Source organism: Mobula hypostoma, chromosome 12 (assembly GCF_963921235.1).
Source record: "Mobula hypostoma chromosome 12, sMobHyp1.1, whole genome shotgun sequence".
Classification (NCBI taxonomy): Eukaryota; Metazoa; Chordata; class Chondrichthyes; order Myliobatiformes; family Myliobatidae; genus Mobula; species Mobula hypostoma.
Window position 1 is genome coordinate 2,178,923 of NC_086108.1, and position 26,536 is coordinate 2,205,458.

General features: G+C 42.9%; 1 protein-coding gene across 1 annotated transcript in view; it reads left to right on the forward strand.

The window, feature by feature from the left end:
• Nucleotides 1-5,673, forward strand: part of LOC134354562 (NF-kappa-B inhibitor beta-like) — a 56,066-nt gene extending 50,393 nt beyond the window's left edge. Inside the window, exon 6 of the mRNA XM_063063486.1 lies at nucleotides 1,903-5,673. Within this exon, the coding sequence (XP_062919556.1) occupies nucleotides 1,903-1,938 (36 nt within the window). The 3' untranslated portion in view covers nucleotides 1,939-5,673. The remainder of the gene's footprint in view (nucleotides 1-1,902) is intronic.
• Nucleotides 5,674-26,536: the final 20,863 nt, after the last annotated feature.

Genomic DNA, 26,536 nt, shown 5'->3' on the forward strand with positions numbered 1-26,536 from the left:
TGCACAAGGTCTCCCAAGTCCCTTTGCACCTCAGTTTTTTTTTGTGTTTTTTTAGAAAATAGTCTACCCTTTCTTCTACTAAGTGCATAACCATTCACTTCAGACCCTGTCCAAGTCCATCTGTAGCCTCGCTACTTCCTCAAAACTACCTCACCCTTCACCTGTCTTCGTATTGTTTGCAAACTTTACAACAAAGCCATCAATTCCATCATCCAAATAATGACATATAATATAAAAAGAATCGGTCCCAACACAGACCCCTGTGGAATAGCACTAGTCATCAGCAGCCAGCCAGAAAAGGCCCCTTTTATACCCACACTTTGCCTCCTGCCAATCAGCCTCTGCTTTGTCCATGCTGGAATCTTCCTTGTATTACCATGGGCTCATAGTTTGTTAAGCACCTTGTCAAAGGCCTTCTGAAAATCCAAGTATACAACATCATTCAGTTCTCCTTTGTCTAACTTGCTTGATATTTCTTCAAAGAATTTCAACAAATTTGTCAGGCAATATTTTCCCTTGAGAAAACCATGCTGACTACAGTCTATTTTATCATGCGCCACCAAGTACCCTGAAACCTCATCTTTAATAATCGACTCCAACATCTTCCCAACTACTGAGATCAGACTAACTGCCCTATAGTTTTCTACCTTCTGCCGCTCTCCCTTCTTGAAGAGTGATGTGATATCAAGGGTGATGGGTAAGTTTTTTACTCAGTGGTGGATGCCTGGTATGGTGCTGGAGGCAAACACATTAGAGGCTTTTAAGGGACGTTTGGATAGGCACACGGATAAAAGGAAGATGATGAAGGGTCATGGTGTAGGTAGGAGAATTTAGTGTTTGGGTGTTTTTGATTTGCTTTTGAGCTGGTTCAGTACAACATTGTGGGCCAAATGGCCTGTCCTCTTCTATGTTCTAACAAAGTACCAACTTTGAGCAACCACAAAGGTCTAATGGGCAGGTCAGCAAACTCTCCCTGTGTACAGTGGGTGATTAGCACGTGGCGCCCTTGTGCTGAGCATTACATTAGGAAGGACCAAAACTTCCCTCGGGCAAACCTTATAGATGACGCTGAACGAGTAACATTAAAAGTTATGGACAGCGATTGAACTGAGTGCTGCAAATGTAGAGGTTTTGTAAAATACATTTGTTACGAGGAAGCAGATTCACAGATTTGAAAAGTGAGACAGAAGACACTGATTACGAATAAGCACATTAATCATTATGTATTGACATACAGTACAGAGTAGGCCTGGTTGGCCCTTCGAGTCACACCACCCAGACCAATTTAACCCCAGCCTAATTATGAGACAATTTAGAGTAATTAACCTACCAAACTCTGGACTGTGTGAGGAAACCAGAGCACCTGGAGAAAACGCATGTAGTCACGGAGAGTGTACAAGCTCCTTACAGGCAGTGGCGGGAATTGAACCTGGACCGCCTGTACTATAAAACGTTGTGCTGACCATGCCACCCCAATTTATTTACAGACAGGTAAACATTTTGCCAGACATCTAAGTCACCCTGAGTTGCACAAGTTTAGGATACCTAAGCATTCAGTAACACCTCAAACTCAACAGCTACCTCATTGTCTCCTCACATTACACAACTACAAAACCAAACATTCAATAAACAGATACTTTGCTAAGAGTGCATCTGGAGCACAATTTCCCAATGACAAGTGCCTGGAGACAGAGGAAGACCCCTGAGGTGCCTGAAACCGGACGTGGGTGCTGTGGCACACAAGGTAACCAATGGGAAAGAGCTGCTGCACACTTCAAACGGGCCAGTCGATGACCGGCATGATGGAAGCGGCTTTCCACCGACAAGTAAACTAACCCCTCATGTTACAAAATTTTCCAAATGTTCTGTTCTATTAATTTTTTTTTGTCTTTTTGCTTTTAGGGAGAGTATGATGACTTTGTGGTGCACGGATATTAATGGAAGATCAGAAAACCCTGCAGTGTCATATTTAAAGATTAAAACTAGCATTAAAGTGGTTCAGCCCGACTGCTGTGAAGAACCTTTAGTCCCTTTTTAATTGTTGTGTAACTTTTGCATTGAAGCAATATCTTGCATTTGGAGTAGTTTTTATATCCTTGTGTTTGCAAGTATGGATATGTGGTTTGAATGTATCTGGCTGTTTTCCTTTGAAAAGGATGATAGCAAAATGTCAAGCAGTTGATGCAGAGAACAGACTGCGGAGATTGGCAGCATGGAGATGTGTTCTGAGGTGAAAGGCAGACTTGGGCAAGCAGACCTTAGTCTTGATTGCATAACCTGAATGATGGGGGAATGGAGTTACATGGATGGGTTTGGGGTTGCAGTGAAGCAGAGAGGCTGTATGTGAGAAGGAAGGGTAAAGTTGATGTTTTTAAAATGTGCTGCTGCTCCCAGTGTTTTGCTCAGTGGCGTTACCACCTTTCAGTCGAGGCTTCATCAACAGCGTTCTCAGCCGGAGCAACAGAAGTGAATCTGACACCAAGTTTTGAAGAAGTGACCCTGTATTTCTGCTTTGCCACACCTGCCTCCTTGGCGCCAAATGAAGAACAGTTTGTGTATGTGGACTTGTGCAAACTTGTCAATTTTGTTACTGTGTGAATGCTGACTGAGTTTTCTTTTTGCTACAGGAACTTCCCAGCAATAGTTTACCAAACGTGCAGGAAATTAGAGTCAGCATTTAAGAATTTAGGATACAATGTGTTTGAATGTGCTGTAGCAGCTTCTGTAACTCAGTGCGATTGGATTCCTCCCTCTTGGTCAGATAAAGATAATAGAGTCTTGTATGTCACTGCATATTTAGAGACTACTGATAGACGTAGAATCAGCTCATTCACAATGTTTAGGGAAAGCATTTACAACTCAGTAATTGAAAATACTCTCATTTTTCCTTTTACCTTTCCCTTGGCTGGAATATGCAAGCATATGTTATGAGGTTAACATAGTCTTCGTTAGTTCAGGACAAGGAAGAAACTGAATTTTAAAAAAATTGTAAATCAAAAATGAGTTTCCTCATTTCATAAAAATAGAAAGTCCATACATTAAGACATATATAATTTTTGATATTTAAAGAAGTCTTATAGCCTAAATAGTTTGGCTGCCTTAGTTACATTGGTGTGTTTGGTGAGACTCCTTTTGAAAGCCCGGAACTGTAAGGGGTGGGCGATGTCCTGGCTGCTGCTTCCCCCTGCCCTTCCCTTGGACGTTTCACATGTTGTAAACACTTCCCTTTTGACGAGCTGCAATTAGTGACAGTTATGTCCTTGAACACTGTTCATTCTTTGCCCTTCATCGAAGGCTTGAGTTTGGGGTTATCCCTTTTAATAACCATAGGCTGTGATTTAGAAATCCCTCCTAAAGCTAGTCTGTTACTGCTAAGAGTGTTATCATGAAAACGTGTTTAAAAAGATAAGTTTCCAGTCAGATCTTTTTTATTTGCCTCCAGTCTGGAGTGAGAAGCGATCAGAAGGTCAAAATGCAAGCCTGTTTCACCATTCAGTGAGGTCAAAATTGACCCTTAGCTACCTATGCCCGTCTCTATAAGTCTGCAGACTCAAATTTGCAATTAAGAATTGACGCCTAACATCATTCATCCTTTGCTAAAACAGTTCCAAACTCTCAGTGCCCTGTGCACTGAGGATTATATTCTAACCTCAATCCAAAAGCTTGTTTCTAATTTTGAGATGATCTCCAAGTAGGAAACTGGAGATCAGATAATGCCTCAGAAGAGAGACTTCAGGTCAGTGACTTTGAGGCAGTATCTGATGCTGTGTAATCTGTTCTTGATAGAGGACTGTGCAGAAGTCTTTGGGGTGTGTGTGTATATATGCACATTGTGTGTGTGTGTGTGTGTATACACACACATACATACACACGCACACACTCTTCTACAAATTGGTCTAAATTTATTACAATTATTAAACACAAAATAATTACATAATTACTCACCCCCTGCAGGTCAGTATTTAGTAGAAGCACCTTTGGCAGCAATTGTAGCCTTGAATCTGTGTGGATAGGTCTCTATCAGCTTTGTGCATCTGGACACTGCTATTTTTTCCCCATTCTTCTCCACAGGAGCATAGAAAACCTACTGCTCGAGCTCTCAGATTGGTTGGGGATCATGAGTGAACAGCCCTTTTCAAGTCCAGCCACAAATTCTCAATTGGATTGAGGTCAGGACACTGACCTGGCCATTCCAGGGCATTAACTTTTTTGTTTTAAAGCCATTCCTATGTAACTTTGGCATAATGTTTGGGGTCATTGTCTTGCTGGAAAACAAATCTCCCAAGGTGACTGCATCAGGTTTTCCTCCAGGATTTCCCTGTATTTTACTGCATTCATTTTACCCTCTACCCTCACAAGCCTTCCAGGGCCTGCTGCAGAGAAGCATCCTTACAGAATGATGCAGCCATTATGGTAGGGATGGTGTGTTTCTGATGAGGTGTGGTATTTACGCTAAATGTAGCATATAGTCTGATGGCCAAAATGCTCAATTTTGGTTTCATCAGATCATAGAGCCGCTTTCCAGTTGACTTCAGAATCTCCCACATGACTTCTGGCAAACTTTAGCCGAGATTTCATGTGAGTTTTTTTCAACAGTGGCTTTCTCTTTGCCACTCTCCCATAAAGCTGTGACTGGTGAAGCACCCAGGCAACAGTTGTTGTATGTGCAGTCTCTCCCATCTCAGCCACTGAAGCTTGTAACTCCTCCAGAGCTGTCATGGCTCTCCCTCATTAGTCCCCTTGCATGGTCATTGGGTTTTTGAGGGTGGTCTGTTCTCAGCAGGTTTACAGCTGTGCCATATTCATTCCATTTGTTGATAATTCACTTAACTGCACTCAAGGAATATTCAGTGACTTGGAAATTTTTTCATATCCATCTCCTGACTTGTGCTTTCCAATAACCTTTTTGTGGAGTTGCTTGGGAATGTTCTTTTGTCATCTTGGTGTAGTTTTTGCCAGGATACTGACTCACCAGCAGTTGGACCTTCCAGATACAGGTGTATTTTTACTACAATCGAAACACCTGGACTGCACACAGGTTTATATATAGTTAGGACACTTTAATCCAATTGGCTGCATCAGTGATGATTCAGTTTGTCATATTAAAGAGGGTGAATACTTGCACAATCAATTATTTTGTATTTTATATTTGTAATTAATTTTGATCACTTTGTAGTGATCTGTTTTTACTTTGACGTAAAATACTTTTTCTGTGTAGAAAAAAAAGCGCCAAATTAAATCCTCTGTGATTCAGTGTTGTAAAACAATAAAACATGACAACTTCCAAGGGGGTTGAAACTTAAATCCAATCACTCCATTACTGGAAATTCCAAGACAATATCCTGGTTTGTGTAGTGTCTCCCCTTAACATTAAGGATCCTAGTTTCATTCCTGAACTTCCACCAGGACAAACATGTCATACTGAAGATAAGAAGCGATTCTTCCATTGCTTTTATCTCCTGTACACCAAAGCCTCTACCTTGCTCTCATCTAAGCATAATTGCTAAGAGCATTTCTATTGGATTTAGTCATTTTAGCCTGTAATGAAGTTTAGCATATCCTCTGGCAAAAGTTGGAAGCGAAGATTCAGCTGACTGATGTGCCCCAGCTTAAGCTTCAGACTGAAAGTAGTTATTAGGTGTGTGGGGGGGGGGGGGCGCGGTGGAAACACAATTCACATTCCCAGTAGAACAAATAAGATCCAACCGGTTCAGCAGCTTTACTTGTAGAATTCACTGGAACCTAAGTGGAGTCATGCCAAGATAGTGATGTACACATTTGATCACACAATAGCATGTACTTTTCTTCCAAATTTACTGAGTAATTTTTCATTATGCATTTCTTTCTGGATTTGAGATACATATGCGGAACGGAACCGTGCTTATAAACGTCACTGGTAGTTGCAAATTCTGACCTGTGGGATATGCTGAAGTATGTCAACATTTTCTTTTAGTCGATGTGAGTAGTTTTACTAGTGACTTGTCTTTAAAGAGACTACAAAGTTGGGGTAATTTTGTTCCTGTTTTGTAGTTTTATTTCATAGTTTACCCCGTTTGCATGTGCACAGAATGTTCCATTCAGTGAAGCTGATCCACAAGTGTGGTGAGAGCACATTTTGCCTAATGTTGTTGAGGTTGAGTAGTGTTTGGTGTACAGCCATGCCTTTGTGTTAGGAGTTTGACTTGTACTTTAATTGTGTCTTATTTCCCAGCTTCACTGTAACCACACACCAGGACTGAACTAGTGTGTTGCTTGCCTTAGAGACAGATGTAACCACTTAGGATATTGAGCACTTTTTTTTAAAAGAACTGACAAATAAATGTTGCAAATATTGTGAGCTGTCTTAGTACTGTTGAGTACAGTCTTTGGTTTCAAGGTTGTTGTCATTCGTCAATACACTTGTTACTTCAGATCTGACACAGCGTTTAAAACATTGCATGAAGAATGCATAAAACAATAAATATAAATACATATTGATTTTATGTGCATAAAGTGACACTAGGGACAGGAGTATCTTTTCATAAGGTGACTGAATAAAGTGTAGTGGAGAGTGTCAGCCTGCTATACTTGTGGGTTCAAGCCTCACCTACACCTCATCAACCACTCGCCTGCTTTGAAAGAGCGTAGCAGCGGGTTTGCCAGTCTGGAAGTATTTTTTTTACATTATGTGCTCCTGTTGTTCAGAAAATGAACATCTGATGCCATATTGAGGGAGTGCTGTGGGTAAACAAAGGCAATAACCAAGCCTCTACTCGATATAAAGTCCCATGTCAGACAGGTTCACCTGAAGTCCTCAACTAGCCTGTGTTCAATATTATATTTCTGTTACTGCACATAAACCTCCTGTGTTTTTCTCGGCGCCTGACGTGCAATAAATCTTCTGAGACTCTGCCCAGGAGTTAGTCCAGCAAACTTTGTTGCTGGTGACTTCAACCATGCTAATCTGGTTTCTCTGAGCACTTTCTTGCAGACCACCCCCTGATTAAATGTGCCAAACCAGCTCAAAGGGAGATGAAGTCCTGGCCAGAAGAAGCAACCTTAGTGTAACAGGACTGTTTTGAAAACACAGATGGGAACGTGTTCAGGGAGGTGACTACCTGTGACCATCAGAATCAGATTTAATATCACTGGCATACGTCATGAAATTTGTTAACTCTGCAGCAGTACAATGCAATAAATGTTAAATATAGAGGAAAATAATTGCAATAAATATATGTATATTAAATAGTTAAAATAAGTGCAAAAACAAATAAATAAAAAATAGTGAGGTAGTGTTCATGGGTTCAATGTCCATTTAGAAATCAGGCGGTAGAGGGGAAGAAGCTGTTCCTGAAACATTGAGTGCCTTTGGGATTCTGTACCTCCTGCTGGTACCGCTGAGAAGAGGGCAGGGCCTGGGTGATGAGGGTCCTTAATGATGGACGCCACCTTCCTGAAACATCACTCCCTGAAGATGTCTTGACCGCTATGGAGGCGAGTACCCATGATGGAGCTGACTAATTTTACAATTCTCTGCAACTTAGTTTGATCCTGTGCTGGAACACCCCCCTCTCCCTCTCTCCCCCACCTCATACCAGATGGTGATGTAGCCAGTCAGACAGCTGTCCACAGTACAGTTTCCAAGTGTCAAACTAAATCTCAAACTGGTAATGAAATATAGTCGTTTGTTGCATTCTTTGTAGCGTCACGTGAACATTGTTGAATAACATTAACATCAATCATCTGTGACTGACAACATGGAGACATGCACAGAAGACATTACTGTTATTAAGCACACCTTTGTCAAGGTATAACAGAAGTCATGGCTGATATTAGAGGTACAGGCAAGGGTAAGAGGTCGCGATGCTCCCTTCTTTATTCCCATGCTAGTGCTGGAGAAGCTGTACAGGAGCTTGACATCGCCATCAGCGACTCAAAGCCACTCACCCTGACGCTGTCTTCATTGCTGCTGGTGACTTCAGTCGTGCCAATTTAAAAACAGATCAGCTGAAATTCTACCAGCATATCATCTTTGCAATCAGAAGAGACAGTATATTAGAAATAAGACAAAGTATGCAGATGCTGAAAATCCAAGCAACACACACAAAATGCTGGAGGAACTCAGCAGGCCAGGCACCATCTAGGTGAAAGAGTACAACTGATGTTTTGGGCCAAAGCCCTGGTTTATACGAACGTTTGTGGATCCTATCGGGCTGCACGCTGCCCTCACCCCAGATTCTCAGGCTGCATATCCATTTTGCTAATCCCAGGGTACAGACCACCGGTTAAACAAATCAAGCAGCTGTTTACAATATACGTTAATGATTTTGATGAAGGGATTAAAAGTAACTTTAGCAAATTTGCAGATGACACAAAGCTGGGTGGCAGTGTGAAATGTGAGGAGGGTGTTATGAGAATGCAGAGTGACTTGGACAAGTTAGGTGAGTTGGCAGATGCAGTTTAATGTGGATAAATGTGAGGTTATCCATTTTGGTGGTAAGAACAGGAAGGCAGATTATTATCTAAATGGAGTCAAGTTAGGAAAAGGGGAAGCACAACGAGATCTAGGTGTTCTTGTACATCAGTCACTGAAAGCAAGCATGCAAGTACAGCAGGCAGTGAAGAAAGCTAATGGCATGCTGGCCTTCATATCAAGGGGAATTGAGTATAAGAGCAAAGAGGTCCTTCTGCAGTTGTACAGGGCCCTGGTGAGACCACACCTGGAGTACTGTGTTCAGTTTTGGTCTCCAAATTTGAGGAAGGACATTCTTGCTATTGAGGGAGTGCAGCGTAGGTTCACAAAGTTAATTCCCGGGATGGCGGGACTGTCATATGTTGAAAGATTGGAGCGACTGGGCTTGTATACACTGGAATTAGAAGGCTGAGAGGGGATCTTATTGAAACATATAAGATTATTAAGGGATTGGACTTGCTGGAGGCAGGAAGCATGTTCCTGCTAATGGGTGAGTCCAGAACCAGTGGCCACAGTTTAAGAATATGGGGTAGGCCATTTAGAACGGAGTTGAGGAAAAACTTTTTCACCCAGAGACTGGTGGATATATGGAATGCTCTGCCCCAGAAGGCTGTGGAGGCCAAGTCTCTGGATGTTTTCAAGAAAGAGATGGATAGAGCTCTTAAAGATAGCAGAATCAAAGGTTATGTGGATAAGGCAGGAACTGGACACTGATTGTGGATGATCAGCCATGATCACAGTGAATGGCGGTGCTGGCTCGAAGGGCCAAATGGCGTACTCCTGCCCCTATTGTAAAGCCAGTTTACAGGGAGATCAGGACCTGGCCAGAAGGTGCCACCTCAGCACTGCAGGACTGCTTCAAAAGTACTGACAGGAGCATATTCAGGGAGGTGGCTATCTACAAATGTCACGTCAACATTGATGAATATGCAGGATTGGTAAATGGATGCCTAGAAAAATGCATTGAGGATTAAATCATGATTGAACACTACACTGACTCTGACTCTTAATACAGGAACCCCTCAGGGCTGTGTACTAAGTCCCCTCCTTTACTCCCTGTATACCCATGACTGTGTCGCCACCCACAGCTCCAATCTGCTAATTAAATTTGCTGATGACACTACATTGATTGGCCTAAATCTCAAACAATAACAAGGTGGCCTACAGAGAAGTCATCTCTCTGACACAGTGGTGTCAAGTAAATAACCTCTCCCTCAATGTCGCAAAAACAAAGGAGCTGGTTGTGGATTACAGGAGGAATGGAGATGGGCTAACCCCTATTGACATCAATGGACCTGGGGTTGAGAGGGTGAACAGCTTTAAATTCCTCGGTATCCACATCACCGAAGACCTCGCGTGGTCTGTACCAGCTGTGTGGTGAAAAAGGCACAACTGGGCCTCTTTCACCTCAGACGGTTGAGAAAGTTTGGTATGGGCCCCCAAATCCTTCCTACAGGAGCACAATTGAGAGCATCCTGACTGGCTGCATCACTACCTGGTATGGAAACTGTACCCCCCTCAATCGCAGGACTCTGCAGAGAGTGGTGCGGACAGCCCAGCGCATCTGTAGATGTGAACTTCCCACTATTCAGGACGTTACAAGGACAGGTGTGTAAAAAGGGCCCAGAGGATCATTGGGGACCCAAGCCATCCCAACCATAATCTATTTCCAGCTGTTACCATCCGGGAAATGGTACCGCAGCATGAAAGCCAGGACCAACAGGCTCCGGGACAGCTTCTTCCACCAGACATCAGACTGATGAACTCACGCTGACTTGGGTGTACTCTATATTACATTGACTGTTCTATTTATTATAAATTATTATAAATTACTATGATTGCACATTGCACTTTTAGATGGAGATGTAACGTGAAGATTTTTACTCATGTATGTGAAGGATGTAAGAAATAAAGTCAATTCAATTCAATTCACTACAAGCACAAACCAGAAATCATAGCTGACTGGAGAGTTTCACGTACTGCTTAGGGATTGGGACATTGCCTTCAGATCGGGAGGACAGGATGTCTCTAAGGTCAGTAAGAGCTGCAATCTCCTGTGCCATTGGGAAGGCAAAGCACAAGTATGCACAGAAAATTCACAGACACCTCTGTGACACCTCTAGCCTCAAGCCTGAAGACTCCAGCCTCCAGCCTCCTGCCTCCTGCCTCCTGCCAAACCTCGCCTCTATCTTCAAGCCTGAAGACTCCAGCCTCGTCCTGCCTGCCAGCCAAGTCACGTCCTTGCCTAGTTCTGGGGTCCGAGCCAGAGGCAAGACCCAGGTACTGGATCCTTGTCCAGTCTCTGGCTCGGAGTCCTAGCCCGAGCTCCTCGCTGTCTTGTCCAGTCCTGTTCTGAGTTCCCGGTTTTCGTGTCCATGTCCTTGCCCTCACCCCGTATCCTGTCCTGTCCTGTCCCTAGTACTTCAGTGTCTGTGTCTTGCACTTGGGTCCATTCCCAGCCACCACCGTATGACATCACCGGGTCTCCCTCACCCCTCACCCTCATTTGTGACATTTACCCAGAGAGTTGCAGATGTAGGGCCATTGTTGAGGATCCACACCACCCATCCCACAATCTCTTTGACCCACTACCATCAGGAAGGAGGTACAGGAGCATCAGGACTTGGACAACCAGACTGAGCAACAGCTTCTTCCCTCAGGCTGTGATACTAATGAATACCCTGCCACCACTGAGGCCTCGTCACTAGGACAGCTAGCTGCTTACTGTTTACCAGTGCTGAATGTGTTTTGAAATGTATTTTATTAATTTATTTGTGGTAATATTTTGTTTTATGTGCTTTGTGTGATATATGTTTTTTTGAGGGCACTGTGGTCCAGAGGAACATTGCTTCATTTGGTTCAGATGACAATAAACTACAGCTTCTGATTGGAGGCTAAGACAACTCTCAAGTCAGCAAGAGCTGTGCTTTCTGGTACTACCAGGAATGCAAAACAGAATTATTCAGCGAATATACAGAGACACCAGAGACATCAGGCACATGTGGCAGGGCACCCAGACCATAGCAAACTACAAGGTCACCCTGTGTATCAACGACAGTGACACTTCTCTTTCTGGTAGGCTGATTGTCTTTTACTCTTGTTTTGATGCACAGAATGGTGTACCACGGACGAAGGCTCCTCTCCCCCCCCCCCCCCACTCCCAAACAGCAGGCACTGTCTGGCTGCAGTTGATGCAAAGAAGACCCTAGTCATGGTCAACCCAGGTAAACTTGTGGGGCCTGATATCATACCTGGCCACACACTGAGGGACTGTGCAGCCTAGTTAACTGAGGTTTTAAAAGCCATCTCCACCATCTCTCTGGAACAGTCCACTGTCCCCACAGGCTTCAAGGTGGCCACTGTCATTCTGCTGCCCAAGAAGGCGATGGTAACTTCGTCCAGTGGTACTGACCTCAACAACAATGAAGTGCTTTGAGCGGCTGGTTATAGATGACATTAAATCCAGTCTTCCTGCTACACAGGACCTTTTTTGTTTCTCTTTTCCCGCAGATAGGTGCACTAATGATAGCTTCTGCTCTCCACTCCATCCTGAACCACCTGGAAAATGGTGCCTCATATGCCAGCTTTATCGACCTCAGCTCAGTGATTAATACAATCATCCCTCAGAAGCTGGTGGGTAAACTGTTCTTGTTGGGTCTGAACACCTCTCTCTGTAACTGGATTCCAGCCTTGTTGACAGAAAGGCCGCAGTGAATTGTGTTGGCAGAAACATCTCCAGCTCCATCACACTGAGCACCAACACTTGCGCCCCCCCCCCCCCAACCCAGGCTGGGTTCTCAATCCACTTTTGTTCACACTGCACAGCTAGATCCAATTCAAACCGAATTATCAAGTTTGCTGATGGCACAACAGCGGTTGGCCTCATCAGCAACAACTAGACGTCATGCAGATAGGAGGTACAGGGGCCAGTGGAGTGGTGTGAGCGTAACATGGACAAGACCAAAGAGTTGATTGTGGACTTTAGGAAAGTACTGGCTGACCACTCCTCATGGCTCCACCGTGGAGAGCATGTACATAAAAATGATCTCACCTGGTATCTCAATATAAACCTCTTTGGTCAAGAAAGCACAGCAGCATCTTCACTTTCTGAGGAGATTGCGGTGAGTGAAGGTCCCCCCCCCCTTCTATTTTAACCAGTTTTTACAGGAGCACCATCGAGAGTGTCCTGACCAGCTGCATCATCGTTTGGTACAGGATCTGCAACATCTGACCATAATCCCTACAAAGGATTGCTAGGACTGCTGAGAATCATCAGGGTCTCTCTTCCACCCACTGGAGGTATTTATCTGGAGCGCTGTGTATTCAGAGTCCTTAGCATTGGCAATGATCCCTCCAATCTGTCCAACAGTAGCAGGCGGGGGTACCATAGCATTAGGACAAGAATTGTTTGAATGGGAAGTAGCTTCTTCCCTGAGGTTGTGAGACTACTGAGCTCTCTGTAACCACCCAGGTTTCATCACGTATGAAACACCAGTAGTGTTATACTATTGAACTTGTGTCATAAATGCACCTTATTATTTGTTAATTTATTTGTGGTAATATTATTCTGTATTATGAATGTGAGTTTAACATACTGTGTTGTGCACCTTGGACTGGAGGAACGCTGTTTCATTTGGCTGTACTGTATACATGTGTACAATTGAATGACAATAAACTGAACTTTTGGATCCCTTGCAAAGATGTGGAAGTGTTTACAGGGAAGTATTGCATTTTTCTTAGTACTTGGCCTCATCAGGAAATTATCAGTTGTTCACTTGTGTTCAAGATTATGGGACTTCCCATGATTGTGCAGCACAGGCTAAATATCATCATAAGAGTGTGTGTGGGTAGACAATAACAATTGTTTTATCAGTACACTTGATCTTTATCATTAAATTTATTGCGTTAATGGAATCCATTGATTGTTGGACTCAGAAGGTGCAAACCTGTAATCCTTCAGACTTACTAAGTATATTAAAGGTGAGGGTAATACTTCTGAACTATAGGGGAATTGAGACCTTGCCAAGTTGTCATCATTACACACGTGAGCCTCCTGAAGATCCTCTGTATTTTCTGGCCAAGAAAGATCTCCAACCATGCCCTACTCCTTCAGTGTCACAAAGGACATGGCCACAATCATCATGAGGAAACGTTAGAGACGAATTGGATATGTGATGAGAAGAGAAGCCAACTCCATCATCAAGACAGCACTTCACTGGACCCTTGGAGGGCGGAGGGAATGCAGGAGACCAAAGACAGCTTAGCAGCGTACAGTAGAGTCAGAAATGAGGACCCTGAACCACACCTGGAGCACAGTAGAGATGGCCAAGGACAGAGAGAGAGGGAGGATCTTCATTGCTCCCCAAACCAGCGGTGTAACAGGTAGTAAACCTAACCTATACGGGAACTGAAGGTTACTGAGGTGGAATTGGAGCTCAGGATCAAATTCAGATAGGCTATGATCTTCTTCTGGCAGAGCAAGCTTGATGGCTGGCCCAAGCCTGATGCAAACTTACAAAGAAACATTGCATTTAATGGGATCCTCAATCAGAAATATTTTGGCTGATTTCACTCACTCAAGTTAAGTTTTCTTCCTCTTTCACATACAAATTGCCCTCCTATACACTGACACTTTTTTCTGATTAATGTCAAGATGTGGCAGTTCATGACTTGGGCAAGTTTCCTATAGTGATTTCAAAGATGTAGAATCAGGTAGGATCAAAGGTAACAGCAGAACAATTCTATTGTTACAATGTATCTACAATGCTTCCTTTGCATTACATATAGTTGTCAAACACCTCCTTTTTCACACCCACACTCCAGACACCCAAAATTAATGTTAATCTCCACCGACACACTCTCTGCATTCCTTTATATGCAGACATCAAGTGAATGGGTGTTTCCTGGTTTGTAATCAATCACAATCTTCAGCTCCAGGGAGGCTTTTGTTCAGAGCTGCATTTTAAATTCAGTCTACTATCCACATTCAAATCTGAAGATTGGCTGCTGATGAAATTAATATTTGCTATATACCCTAACTCTAGAATACACCCTAACACACCTCAAGGTTAGATGTGTTGTGCATTCAGAGATCCCCTTCTGCAAACCGCTGTTGTCCCAGGTTATTTGAATTATTGTCACCTTCCTGTCAGTTTGAACCAGTCTGGCCATTCTTCTCTGACCTCTCATTAACAAGGTATTTTCACCCACTGAGTTTTCATTTTTGTATTTTGTACCATTCTCTGTAAACTCTAGAGACTATTGTGCATAAAAGTCCCAGCAGTTTCTGAGATAATCAAACCACCCAGTCTGACTCCATGAATCATTCTTTAGTCAAAGTCACTTCGATCACATTTCTTCCCTATGCTGTTGTTTGGTTTGAACAACAACTGAACCTCTTGACCATGTCTGCGTTCTGTTATACATTGAGTTGCTGCCACATGATTGGCTGATTATATATTTGCATTAACAAGCAGGTGTACCTAATAAAGTGGCCACCAAGTGTACACGATCCCATGAGGACATACGACTCATTGTATAATTTCCGCAGTGTTACTGATCACCCCAAAGGCACATTGAAACTGTTCCTAAGTTTGGGGGTAGGTTGCTTACATGGGATTGGATATCCTACCTGATTCTACGTCTTTGAAATCATGATAGGAAACTTGTCCAAGTCACAGACTGCCACATGTTCACGTTAATCAGAAAAGGTGTCAGTGTATAGGAGGGTAATTTGTATGCAAAAGAGAAAGAAAACTTGAGTGAGTCAGCTTAGCCAAAGTGTTTCCGATTGAGGATCCCATTGAATGCAATGTTTCTTCGTAAGTCTGCATCAGGCTTGGACCGGCCATCAAGTCTGCTCTGCCAGAAGAAGATCATAGCCTATCTGAATTTGGTCTCGAGCTCCATTTTCACCTCAGTAACCCTCAGTTCCCCTATATAAAAATGTCATGTAACATTGGGTTAAGCAAGCCTCTTCTTACAAGAGTGTCTCAATATGATGCCTGTTGCTCGGTTTTATTGAATAAAACACTTCTATATCCACTAGCTTCAGGGTCTCTGGTGACTTGGTTCATGTCGCAACAGACTGGACGGGCTGCAGCAGCAGAAGACCGCACTTGGGTTCCACTCCTGTACCCAATCAAATGGTCACAGAGTCTCTTCAACACAAAAGAGTATTTTAGTTCCTGATTCTGGAGATAATCATTTCAAAGGTTCAGGTACTGCTTGTTCTAAGTCATGCTTGTGTTAACTCATTCCCACCAGCAGTAGACACAGAAGATTCTGCAGATACTGGAAATTTTGAGCACACACACAAAGTGCTGGAGGAGCTCAGCAAACCAGGAGGAAGTGAACAGTCAGCATTACGGGCCAAGACCCTTCAGGACTGAAAGGGCAGAAGACAGAATAAAAAGGAGGGGGAGGGAAGGAGCATAAGTTGGCAGATAATAGGTGAGTTCAGGCGAAAGGGAAGGGGGAGATGAGGGCGGGGCAGGAGGAGCAAAAGCTTGATGGGGGTCACAGGAAAGGGAAAGGATTACCAGAGTTAGAGAAATAGATGTTGATGCCTTCAGGCTGGAGAAACCCCAGGTGAAATATGAGGTGTTGCTCCGCCAAGGTGAGGGTGGCCTCAGTGAAGCAGCGGCGGTGGTTGTGTCAGTGTAGGATTGGATTGTGGAAGTGAAATGGGTTGACATCAGGAGATCATAGTGTTTGTGATGGACAGAGTGAAGACGTTCACAGTGATGACCTAATTTCATTGTTGTCGAGGACTCTGCACTGGGAGCACTGGATGTAGTAAATGCCAACAACACACCTGCTGCTGAAGCACTGCCTCGCGTGGATGGACCTGGTGACCTGCCCATCACTTTCCTCTGGTCCTGGGTCATACAGGTCAAATTATTAGATGGTAATTGAGACAAACGAGGTAAGACAATAACAATACTGAATAAAGTGTAACAGTTACAGAGGAAGTGCCGTGCAGGTAGACAGTAAAGCACAAGTCATGATTGTCCAGGAGTCTGATAGCAATGGGATAGAAGCTGCCCATCAGCCTTGTTACAACAGCACAGGGAACATGAACAACTAGAAATCAGAAGTAGTTCTCAGACCAGAATGGCAACTGCTTATTCACTTCCACAGATGGCGTCTGACCTGCTCTGACCATAGTCTCTGCCTGACCTGCCGAGTTCCTCCAGCATTCTTTGTGTGTGTTGTATCAGAAGGAATTCAGCTGCTCAGTTCATATCGTGGTAGGTATCAAAGTCTTGGATGTGCAACAAACATACTGATTTCCATCCCTTTTGGTAAGTTTTAGAATTTGCCGTCATGCCTGAATTGCATTGCAACTGATGAGAAGTTTGGAATTTCCAGTCTGCAGTTTCGTAACAGTAACTTGGCTGAACTTGCTGATTACTCAACTCCCGAAAAGAAATCGAGAATTCCAAGTCATTAATAATTCTAGTTGTTAGTCAGTTTGGTGACCATTTTGTGTCGCACAATATACTGTTACACGTAACAGGGCAAATTCATGCCGACTCCTGCAATGAAAGGCTTGCAACCAGTAGCAAAAGCACCAAATCTAAAGCTGAGAGATTACTTGCAGTAGTCACACGTTTTCCTCCTTGTTTAAACCAGAACTATGAATGGAATTTATAATGCCGGAAAAAAACATTGTGATAAATCACTGATCGAATGTAGACATTGTAAGTGCAGAATAGTTATTTTCTAGTATATCTTCCTTGTAGTTTAACTTTCCTGTGCTTAATTGTGAATTTTTGATCATCACTTAGATGTATTGAGTGGCCATGTTATTTGGTACTTCCTAATGAAGTGGCCACTGAGTGTATGTTCATGGTCTTTTGCTGCTGTAGCCCATCCACTTCAAGGTTTGAGGTGTTGTGCGTTCAGAGATGCTCTTTTGTAACATGTGGTTATTTAAGTTACTGTCACCGTCCTGTCAGCTTGAACCAGTCTGGCCATTCTCCTCTGACCTCTCTCATTAACAAGGTGTTTTCGCCCACAGAACTGTCACTCACTGGGTGTTTTTTTTTTGTTTCTCGCACTGTTCTCTGTAAATTCTAGAGACTGTTGTGTGTCAAAATCCCGGGAGATCAGCAGTTTCTGAGGTATTCAAATCACCCCATCTGACACCGACAATCATTTCACGGTCAAAGTCACTTAGATCACATTTCTTCCCCCATTCTGATGTTTGTCTGAACAACAACTGAACCTCTTGACCATGTCTGCATGCTTTTATGCACTGAGTTGCTGCCACATGACTGGCTGATTAGACATTCACATTAGCAAGCAAGTGCACCTAATAAAGTGGCCACTGAGTGTACGGATAATTCAGTAAATTTTCAGTAATTGTACTTTGGTTAATTCTTTCTTTTGGAAGCTTCCTAGTTTTCCTACTGCAGGTTATTTTGTAGGTTAATCGTTATCACTAGAATGTTGTTCTCTTTTTCGTGTGAAACAACCATCACTTCTCCTTTTTGTTTTTTCTTTGTTTGTTCTTTGTTCTAATGAAACCAAGACTCTAGTTTTTTATGCTGGTCTGTGCTGAAGTGACATCAGCACCAGACTTCGAGGCAAGTAGGTCTGGGTTTGAAACTAGTTGGCTTCTTGCACACTTTCCATCCATGTTGGGTTGTGTGTTGAGCAAGCAATCCAGCCTTGTAAAAAAGCAGACAAAATGGTAAAGAAATAGCGAGCTTGCTGTCTGGTGCACCACAAGACACGGAGAGGAATAGTAATCAAGTTTTGTGCCTTATTCTTGACTTCTGAAGGACCTCAGGATCAATATCACCAGATCTGCCAACATCCTGCAGGGAGGGATGATTGACTAAACAGCTTGGATAAGCACTGGCAAATGATACTGGACAAATGGGCTGCCGTGGAAGCATAGTAGATAAGGTAATGCTCTACCACGCTAGCTGTAAGATTGGGGTTCGATTCCTACTCAATCTTACAGCTGGAGCTGGAGAGTATTACCCTACCTACCCTTCCTAATTTTATATACCTCCATCCGGGGAATAGAGTCCGAACCTGTTCAGCCTCTATCTGTATCTCAGGTGCTCAAGTCCCAGTAACTTGCTTTCAAATTTCCTCTGTATTCTTTCAATCTCATTGATATCTGTCCTGTAGGTAGGTGACCAGAAGTGCACACAACACAAGTTGTAGAAGGCATTGGTAAGGTCTAATTGTATGTTTTGAAGTAGATATTTAACCTTCGGTGGGCACGTGGCCAAGTGGTTAAGGCATTCAACTAGTGATCTGAAGGTCGTGAGTTCGAGCCCCAGCCAAGGCAGCGTGTTGTGTCCTTGAGCAAGGCACTTAATCACACATTGCTCTGCGACGACATTGGTGCCAAGCTGTATGGGTCCTAATGCCCTTCCCTTGGACAACATTGGTGTCGTGGAGAGGGGAGACTTGCAGCATGGGCAACTGCCCGTCTTCCATACAACCTTGCCCAGGCCTGCGCCCTGGAGAGTGAAGACTTTCCAGGCACAGATCCATGGTCTCGTAAGACTAAGAGATACCTTTATTTAACCTTCAATGGGGCATCTTAGTTGGTCTGAAGGGCCTGCTTCCACGACTCTGGAGCAAGGGTTCCAGACCTGGGGTCCACGGACCCTTGCTTAATGGTATTGGTCCATGGCATCAAAAAGGTTGGGAACCCTGGCCTAGAGAACTAACCATTCATAGAACGTTACAGCATAGTACAGGCCCTTCGGCCCACAATGTTGTACTGACCTTTAAACTTACTCCAAGATCAATCTAATCTTTCTCTCCCGCATAGCCCTCTATTTTTCTTTCACCCATGTGCCTATTTAACCAGAGGGTGGTGGATCTGTGGAATTCGTTGCCACAGATGGCTGTAAAGGCCAAGTTATTGTGTATATTTAAGATAGAGGTTGGTAGAGTCTTGATTAGTCAAGGCGTGAAGGGATATGGGGCTGAGAAGGAAATGGATGAGCCATCATGAAATGGCAGAGCAGACTCGATGGGTCAAATGGCCTAGTTCAACTACATCTTAGAGTCTAGCTAAGAGTTTCTGTAATGTATCTGTCTCTACCACCATTCCTGGCAGGGAGCTCCATTCCCCGTGTAAAGAACTTAGCCCTGCATTCCCCCATTATACTTTCCTCCAATCATCTTAAAATTGTGCATTAACCATTTCTGTCCTGCAAAAAAAGTCTCTGGCTATCCACTTTATCTATGCCATTACTTGGGAAACTAAGGAATTCTTGAAATCCTCTACCCAGGGGGAAAATATTCATGAATGATTACACTGGACACAATTTTTTTAGGAAGTATTGCTTCCTAGGAAATGTTTTGTAATTATGATAGACCACTTGAAGCTGAACGCAAATATAACTCAGCCTACTTGTATCATGCAGGATTTTGGAGAAACAAGAAATTAACTTTTATTGAATATAATACGTTTAATTGCGTAACGGTGCTGATGCTTTGCAACAGTTCAACTCAGCTAAAAATGTTTTGTTGATGATTTTCATTTGTACTCAGTGTCTGAGTCTTGCTTAAGTGTCCAACAATAATCAGCCAGCATTGATGGATTCCAGTTGCCCTGATACCGTTTCTCCATGACCACAATGTCCTGGTGAAACCTTTCACCATGCTCGTCACAGATAGTGCCAAGATTTGCAGGGAAAAAGTCTAAATGGGAATTCAGAGAATGAATCTTTTTGACATGTTGCACTTCGTGGTTTTGTATGCTTTTAACATGTTGTCAACCAGCTGCATGTAGTTTGGTGCTCTGTAGTTGCCAAGAAAATTTTCAACAGCATCCTTAAATGCCTTCCATGTGATTTTCTCCGGTCCCACTAGAAGTTCTTTGAACTGCCTGTCATTGATGACCTGTTTGATTTGTGGACCAACAAAAATTCCTTCCTTAATCTTGGCATCAGTTATTCTGGGAAACATCTGTCTCAAATATCAAAACCCTTCACAGATATCTTTCTGCCTGAAGACAGCAGATTCCATCCTTGCAGTCTTGAACCTGGTGATTCTGCTTTTGCCTTTGACAAACCCTACTCTCTGACCAGGTCATTTAACTCAGACCGAGTTAGCAGATGAGGCTCACTCTACACAAAGGTTCAATCTGTGTCAGTATCAGAGTTGTTTTCCATTCCTGGCTCGTGCCTCATGGTATCTTTGCCTCCTCTACACCCCATGTGTATGGAGGCTTCTGTACTGGAAGACCATTGTTATGCGGTGCAGGACTCATGTCTGAAGGGAGATTAGGGAATTCAATAGATTTCTTATTTTTAGCAGAGAAATCAGACACACTAGTCTGACAGAAGTCGCAGCTTGTCACATGATCCATCTGCTCTCACCATATCATCGGGACGGCGAGTGGCATTGATGACTTCCGAGTTCCTCTGAGCCAAGCTCTAAGATTGAGAGCGCGTGTTGTGTCCAGGTTTTGTCTTGGTTGCCAATCTTACACCCAAAGTAAGACTCACGGGCTCTTTTAATAAGGAGGATCATGCTCTTTCTTCAGATTTAAATGTATACTCACCACAAGTGTGACAGAATGTCTTGCAGCTGTTGCAACAGTGGCGACACATTTTGCTATAACAAATACTTGTGGTATTAGCCATTTCAACCCTGGGACACAGATACTCCCTGTCTGCTCTATACCTCATAATCTTGTAAACCTCTATCAAATCTCCCCTCAGTCTCTGCGGCTCCAGAGAAAACAGCCCAAGTTTATCCAGCCTCTCGTGATAGCACACGTCCTCTAAACCAGGCAGCATCCTGGTAAACCTCATCTGGACTTGTAAAATTCAATTGCATTTCTTTTTCTCTATGAATGCTTGTAAGAAGATGAATCTTAAAGTAGTATATAGTAACATTAACATATGTTGATAATAACTTTACATTGAACTTTGAACTTGAATGTTGACAACACCTATTGCCCTGTCCTTATGAATGCTGTTGGTCACTTCCTCAAAGCACTCAGTCAAATTTGTGAGACATGATTTCCCATGCACAAAGCCTGGTCACTATCCCTAATCAGCCCTTGCCTTTCTAAATGCTGGATAATCATGTCTCTCAGAATACCCCCCATCAATTTTCCCACCACTGGTCTGAGGCTCATCGGCCTGTGGTACCCTGGCTTGTCCTTGCAGCCTTTCTTAAATTAGCCGCCCTCCAGTCTTTTGTACCTCACACGCTGGTAATGATACAAAGACCCCTGCAAATTCTCTCCTTGCTCACTACATTTGGTCAGGCCCTGGGAAATTCCCCACCTCTGATATATTAATCATGGTATGAAAAACAGCAGCAACCTATTTTGATAGCTTAATTCACTGATATTGAGGGGGTAGAAACTTAACACAGCCATGAAATGAATTAAAATGGAAAGCTGAAGGTGAAACACTGTGTTTCTCATCAGCAACATTAGATTAAATTCCATTAGATTAGATTCAACTTTATTCTCATTGTGCTGGGTACAGATACAAAGGCAATGAAATGCATTTAGTATCTGACCAGAAATGCCAAGAATAGTGTTATTTACAAAATAACTGCAAATAAGATTAGTCAAGAGGAGTCCATGTTTAACAAACGGCTACCTTAAAAAGATGTGCATTACATTTGTGGAAGGAGAGCTTATATTGAAGGAAGCTTTTGGGGAAAATCTCTTGGGGATGTTCAGAGTGGCCTCGGTCTGTTGAATGATTCCAAGTGTCTCTCCCTTAAGTGCAGAGGGCCTGGGTAGAATTGCTTCTGTAACACCAATGTATTCTCTCACAGCTTGGTTTCCCCCACTGATGAGGATCCCAGCTGGAAACTTGGGTGTGGGTGTGTAAATGGGAGGCATATCACACTGCAGTGGAGTGCATCACTGCCAGCACCAGCCTTCGTGTCCTCTTATCATATTGTGACTCCCCCGAAGCCGCTCACATTCAGGAAACAGGACACTGGTGCCCGTCCCATCCCCTGCGGCTAATGGCAATGTTGCAACTGTTCATCCCCAGCCCTGCCCTGGAGATTCCAGCCCTTGTGGATCCATTTCCTTTCAGAAGAATCAAACTCTTTTTATTTCTTTGAACATATTTGTTATAAACAAGATAGGGTAAGAATTGTCCGGAATTATCCAATCATATACCAAAGAGTCTGTTTGATTCCTGATTGGTTGAGGAGAGATGGGCTGTCACGTGAGTAGAGGGGTTAAGTACCCAGTGATAGGAGCAAGGAGTGGGACTTTGGAAGTCATGTGACAAACGCATCCTGCCAGAAACTGGTGCTCAGCTGTCTTTTTTTATTAATCTTTTTATTGATTTAAAAGGAACATAAATACAAACAAGAGGAGAATTATCTCAAATATACATATCAATAGCAATACAAACAGAAATTGAAATAGACATTATCAAAATCATAGTGTTAAGCTAGTATGAAATATATAATAAAAAAGAAAACAGCTAATTCTCCTTTTGTCAGTTCATGAAAAGGAAAGAAAAAACTTTGAAATTTAAATGAAAAAAAAACCCACTACACTATACAAATAAAAAAGAAAAAAAGGGACTGGGCAGTCCATTCTGAGGATACGACCAAAAAAAAACTTTCTGATCAAATCTAAAACTTCGAAAAAAAAATTTGAAGAGTAATAAATCAAATCAAATGAAAATATTAATAAAAGGTCACCAGATTTGCTCAAATTTAAAGGATGTATCAAATGTCCAACTTCGTATTTTCTCTAAACTTAAACAGGACATAATGGAGGAGAGCCAATAAAAGACCGTAGGTGGATCAGAATCCTTCCACTTCAGTAAAATGGTTCTCCTAGACAATAAAGTTGAAAAGGCTATCATACGTTGAGCAGAAACAGGAATATTTCCTGGTTTCGATGGGGTAATTCCAAATATTGCCGTAAGCAAATTAGGTTGTAGGTCCAGATCCAAGACTTTTGATAATGTTTTAAAAACATCTCTCCAAAAATTGTCTAGCTTTATACAAGACCAAAACATATGAGTTAAAGTGGCCACCTCAGTATCACATCTGTCACAAATAGGATTGATATTGGGGAAAATACGTGCTAGTTTATCCTTTGATATATGGGCCCGATGCACTACCTTGAACTGTATCAAGGAATGACAGGCAAACATAGATGAGTTATTAACCAAGTGAAAAATTTTACTCCACTTTTTATCTGAAAATGACTCTTGAACTTCCAGTTCCCAAGCACGTTTAATTTTATCGTTAGATATCATTTGTAAATTCAATATCCGTTTATAAATTATAGCTATCAACCCTTTTTGAAGTGGTTTAAGCTGAAAAAGATCATCTGTCATATTAGGTGGATAAGCAGAAGGGTAATTTGGAGGCAAACCACGTAAAAAATTCCTAATTTGGAAATATCTAAAGAAATGTACATTAGGGAAACCATATTTATCCACTGACTGAGAAAAAGACATTAAACAGTCCCCTAAAAACAGATCTGAAAAAGTTGTTATTCCCCTGGTTTTCCAAATTAAAAAGGTCTTATCCAAAATTGATGGTTTAAAAAAATAATTAAAATGGATTGGCAAAAGGGATACAAGGCTAGAATCTATGGCCTCCTCTACTGTCAAGATGAAGCCACACTCAGGTTGGAGGCAACAGCTTATATTCCGTCTGGGTAGCCTCCAACCTGATGGCATGAACATCGACTTCTCTAACTTCCATTAATGCTCCACCACTCCTTCGTACCCCATCCGTTATTAATTAATTTATTATTATTATAAATTTTTTTTCTCTCTCTTTTTTCTCCCTCTGTTCCTCTCACTATACTCCTTGCCCATCCTCTGGGCTTCCCTCCCCCTCCACCTTTCTTTCTCCCTAGGCCTCCCGTCCCATGATCCTCTCCCTTCTCTAGCCATGTATCCCTTTTGTCAGTCAACTTTCCAGCTCCTAGCTCTATCCCTCCCCCTCCTGTCTCTCCTATCATTTTGGATCTCCCCCTCCCCCTCCCACTTTCAAATCTCTTACTCTCTCTTCTTTCAGTTAGTCCTGACGAAGGTTCTCGGCCCGAAACGTCGAGTGTACCTCTTCCGAGAGATAGAAACATAGAAACATAGAAAATAGGCGCAGGAGTAGGCCATTCAGCCCTTCGAGCCTGCACCGCCATTTATTATGATCATGGCTGATCATCCAACTCAGAACCCCGCCCCAGCCTTCCCTCCATACCCCCGATCCCCGTAGCCACAAGGGCCATATCTAACTCCCTCATAAATATGGCCAATGAACTGGCCTCAACTGTTTCCTGTGGCAGAGAATTCCACAGATTCACCACTCTCTGTGTGAAGAAGTTTTTCCTAATCTCGGTCCTAAAAGGCTTCCCTTTTATCCTCAAACTGTGACCCCTTGTTCTGGACTTCCCCAACATTGGGAACAATCTTCCTGCATCTAGCCTGTCCAATCCCTTTAGGATCTTATACGTTTCAATCAGATCCCCCCTCAATCTTCTAAATTCCAACGAGTACAAGCATTGTTCATCCAGTCTTTCTTCATATGAAAGTTCTGCCATCCCAGGAATCAATCTGGTGAACTTTCTTTGTACTCCCTCTATGGCAAGGATATCTTTCCTCAGATTAGGTGACCAAAACTGCACACAATACTCCAGATGTGGTCTCACCAAGGCCTTGTATAACTGCAGTAGTACCTCCCTGCTCCTGTACTCGAATCCTCTCGCTATAAATGCCAGCATACCATTCGCCTTTTTCACCGCCTGCTGTACCTGCATGCCCACTTTCAATGACTGGTGTATAATGACACCCAGGTCTCGTTGCACCTCCCCTTTTCCTAATCGGCCACCATTCAGATAGTAATCTGTTTTCCTATTTTTGCCACCAAAGTGGATAACTTCACATTTATCCACATTAAATTGCATCTGCCATGAATTTTCCCACTCACCCAACCTATCCAAGTCACTCTGCATCCTCTTAGCATCCTCCTCACTGCTAACACTGCCACCCAGCTTTGTGTCATCCGCAAACTTGGAGATGCTGCATTTAATTCCCTCATCCAAGTCATTAATATATATTGTAAACAACTGGGGTCCCAGCACTGAGCCTTGCGGTACCCCACTAGTCACCGCCTGCCATTCTGAAAAGGTCCTGTTTATTCCCACTCTTTGCTTCCTGTCTGCTAACCAATTCTCCACCCACACCAATACCTTACCCCCAATACCGTGTGCTTTAAGTTTGCACACTAATCTCCTGTGTGGGACCTTGTCAAAAGCCTTTTGAAAATCCAAATATACCACATCCACTGGTTCTCCCCTATCCACTCTACTAGTTACATCCTCAAAAAATTCTATGAGATTCGTCAGATATGATTTTCCTTTCACAAATCCATGCTGACTTTGTCCGATCATTTCACCGCTTTCCAAATGTGCTGTTATCACATCTTTGATAACTGACTCCAGCAGTTTCCCCACCACCGACGTTAGGCTAACCGGTCTATAATTCCCCGGTTTCTCTCTCCCTCCTTTTTTAAAAAGTGGGGCTACATTAGCCACCCTCCAATCCTCAGGAACTAGTCCAGAATCTAACGAGTTTTGAAAAATTATCGCTAATGCATCCACTATTTCTTGGGCTACTTCCTTAAGCACTCTAGGATGCAGACCATCTGGCCCTGGGGATTTATCTGCCTTCAATCCCTTCAATTTACCTAACACCACTTCCCTACTAACATGTATTTCGCTCAGTTCCTCCATCTCACTGGACCCTCTGTCCCCTACTATTTCTGGAAGATTATTTATGCCCTCCTTAGTGAAGACAGAACTAAAGTAATTATTCAATTGGTCTGCCATGTCCTTGCTCCCCATAATCAATTCACCTGTTTCTGTCTGCAGGGGACCTACATTTGTCTTTACCAGTCTTTTCCTTTTTACATATCTATAAAAGCTTTTACAGTCAGATACTGCCTGGCCTGCTGCGTTCACCACCAACTTTGATGTGTGTTGCATTCAGATAAATCTTTTTCTTTTTTAGGAATTAGTGAGATTGATGCTTCATAAAAAGTTTTCGGGAGATTCCCAGAGGATATAGAATCAGTGAAAATTTGACATAA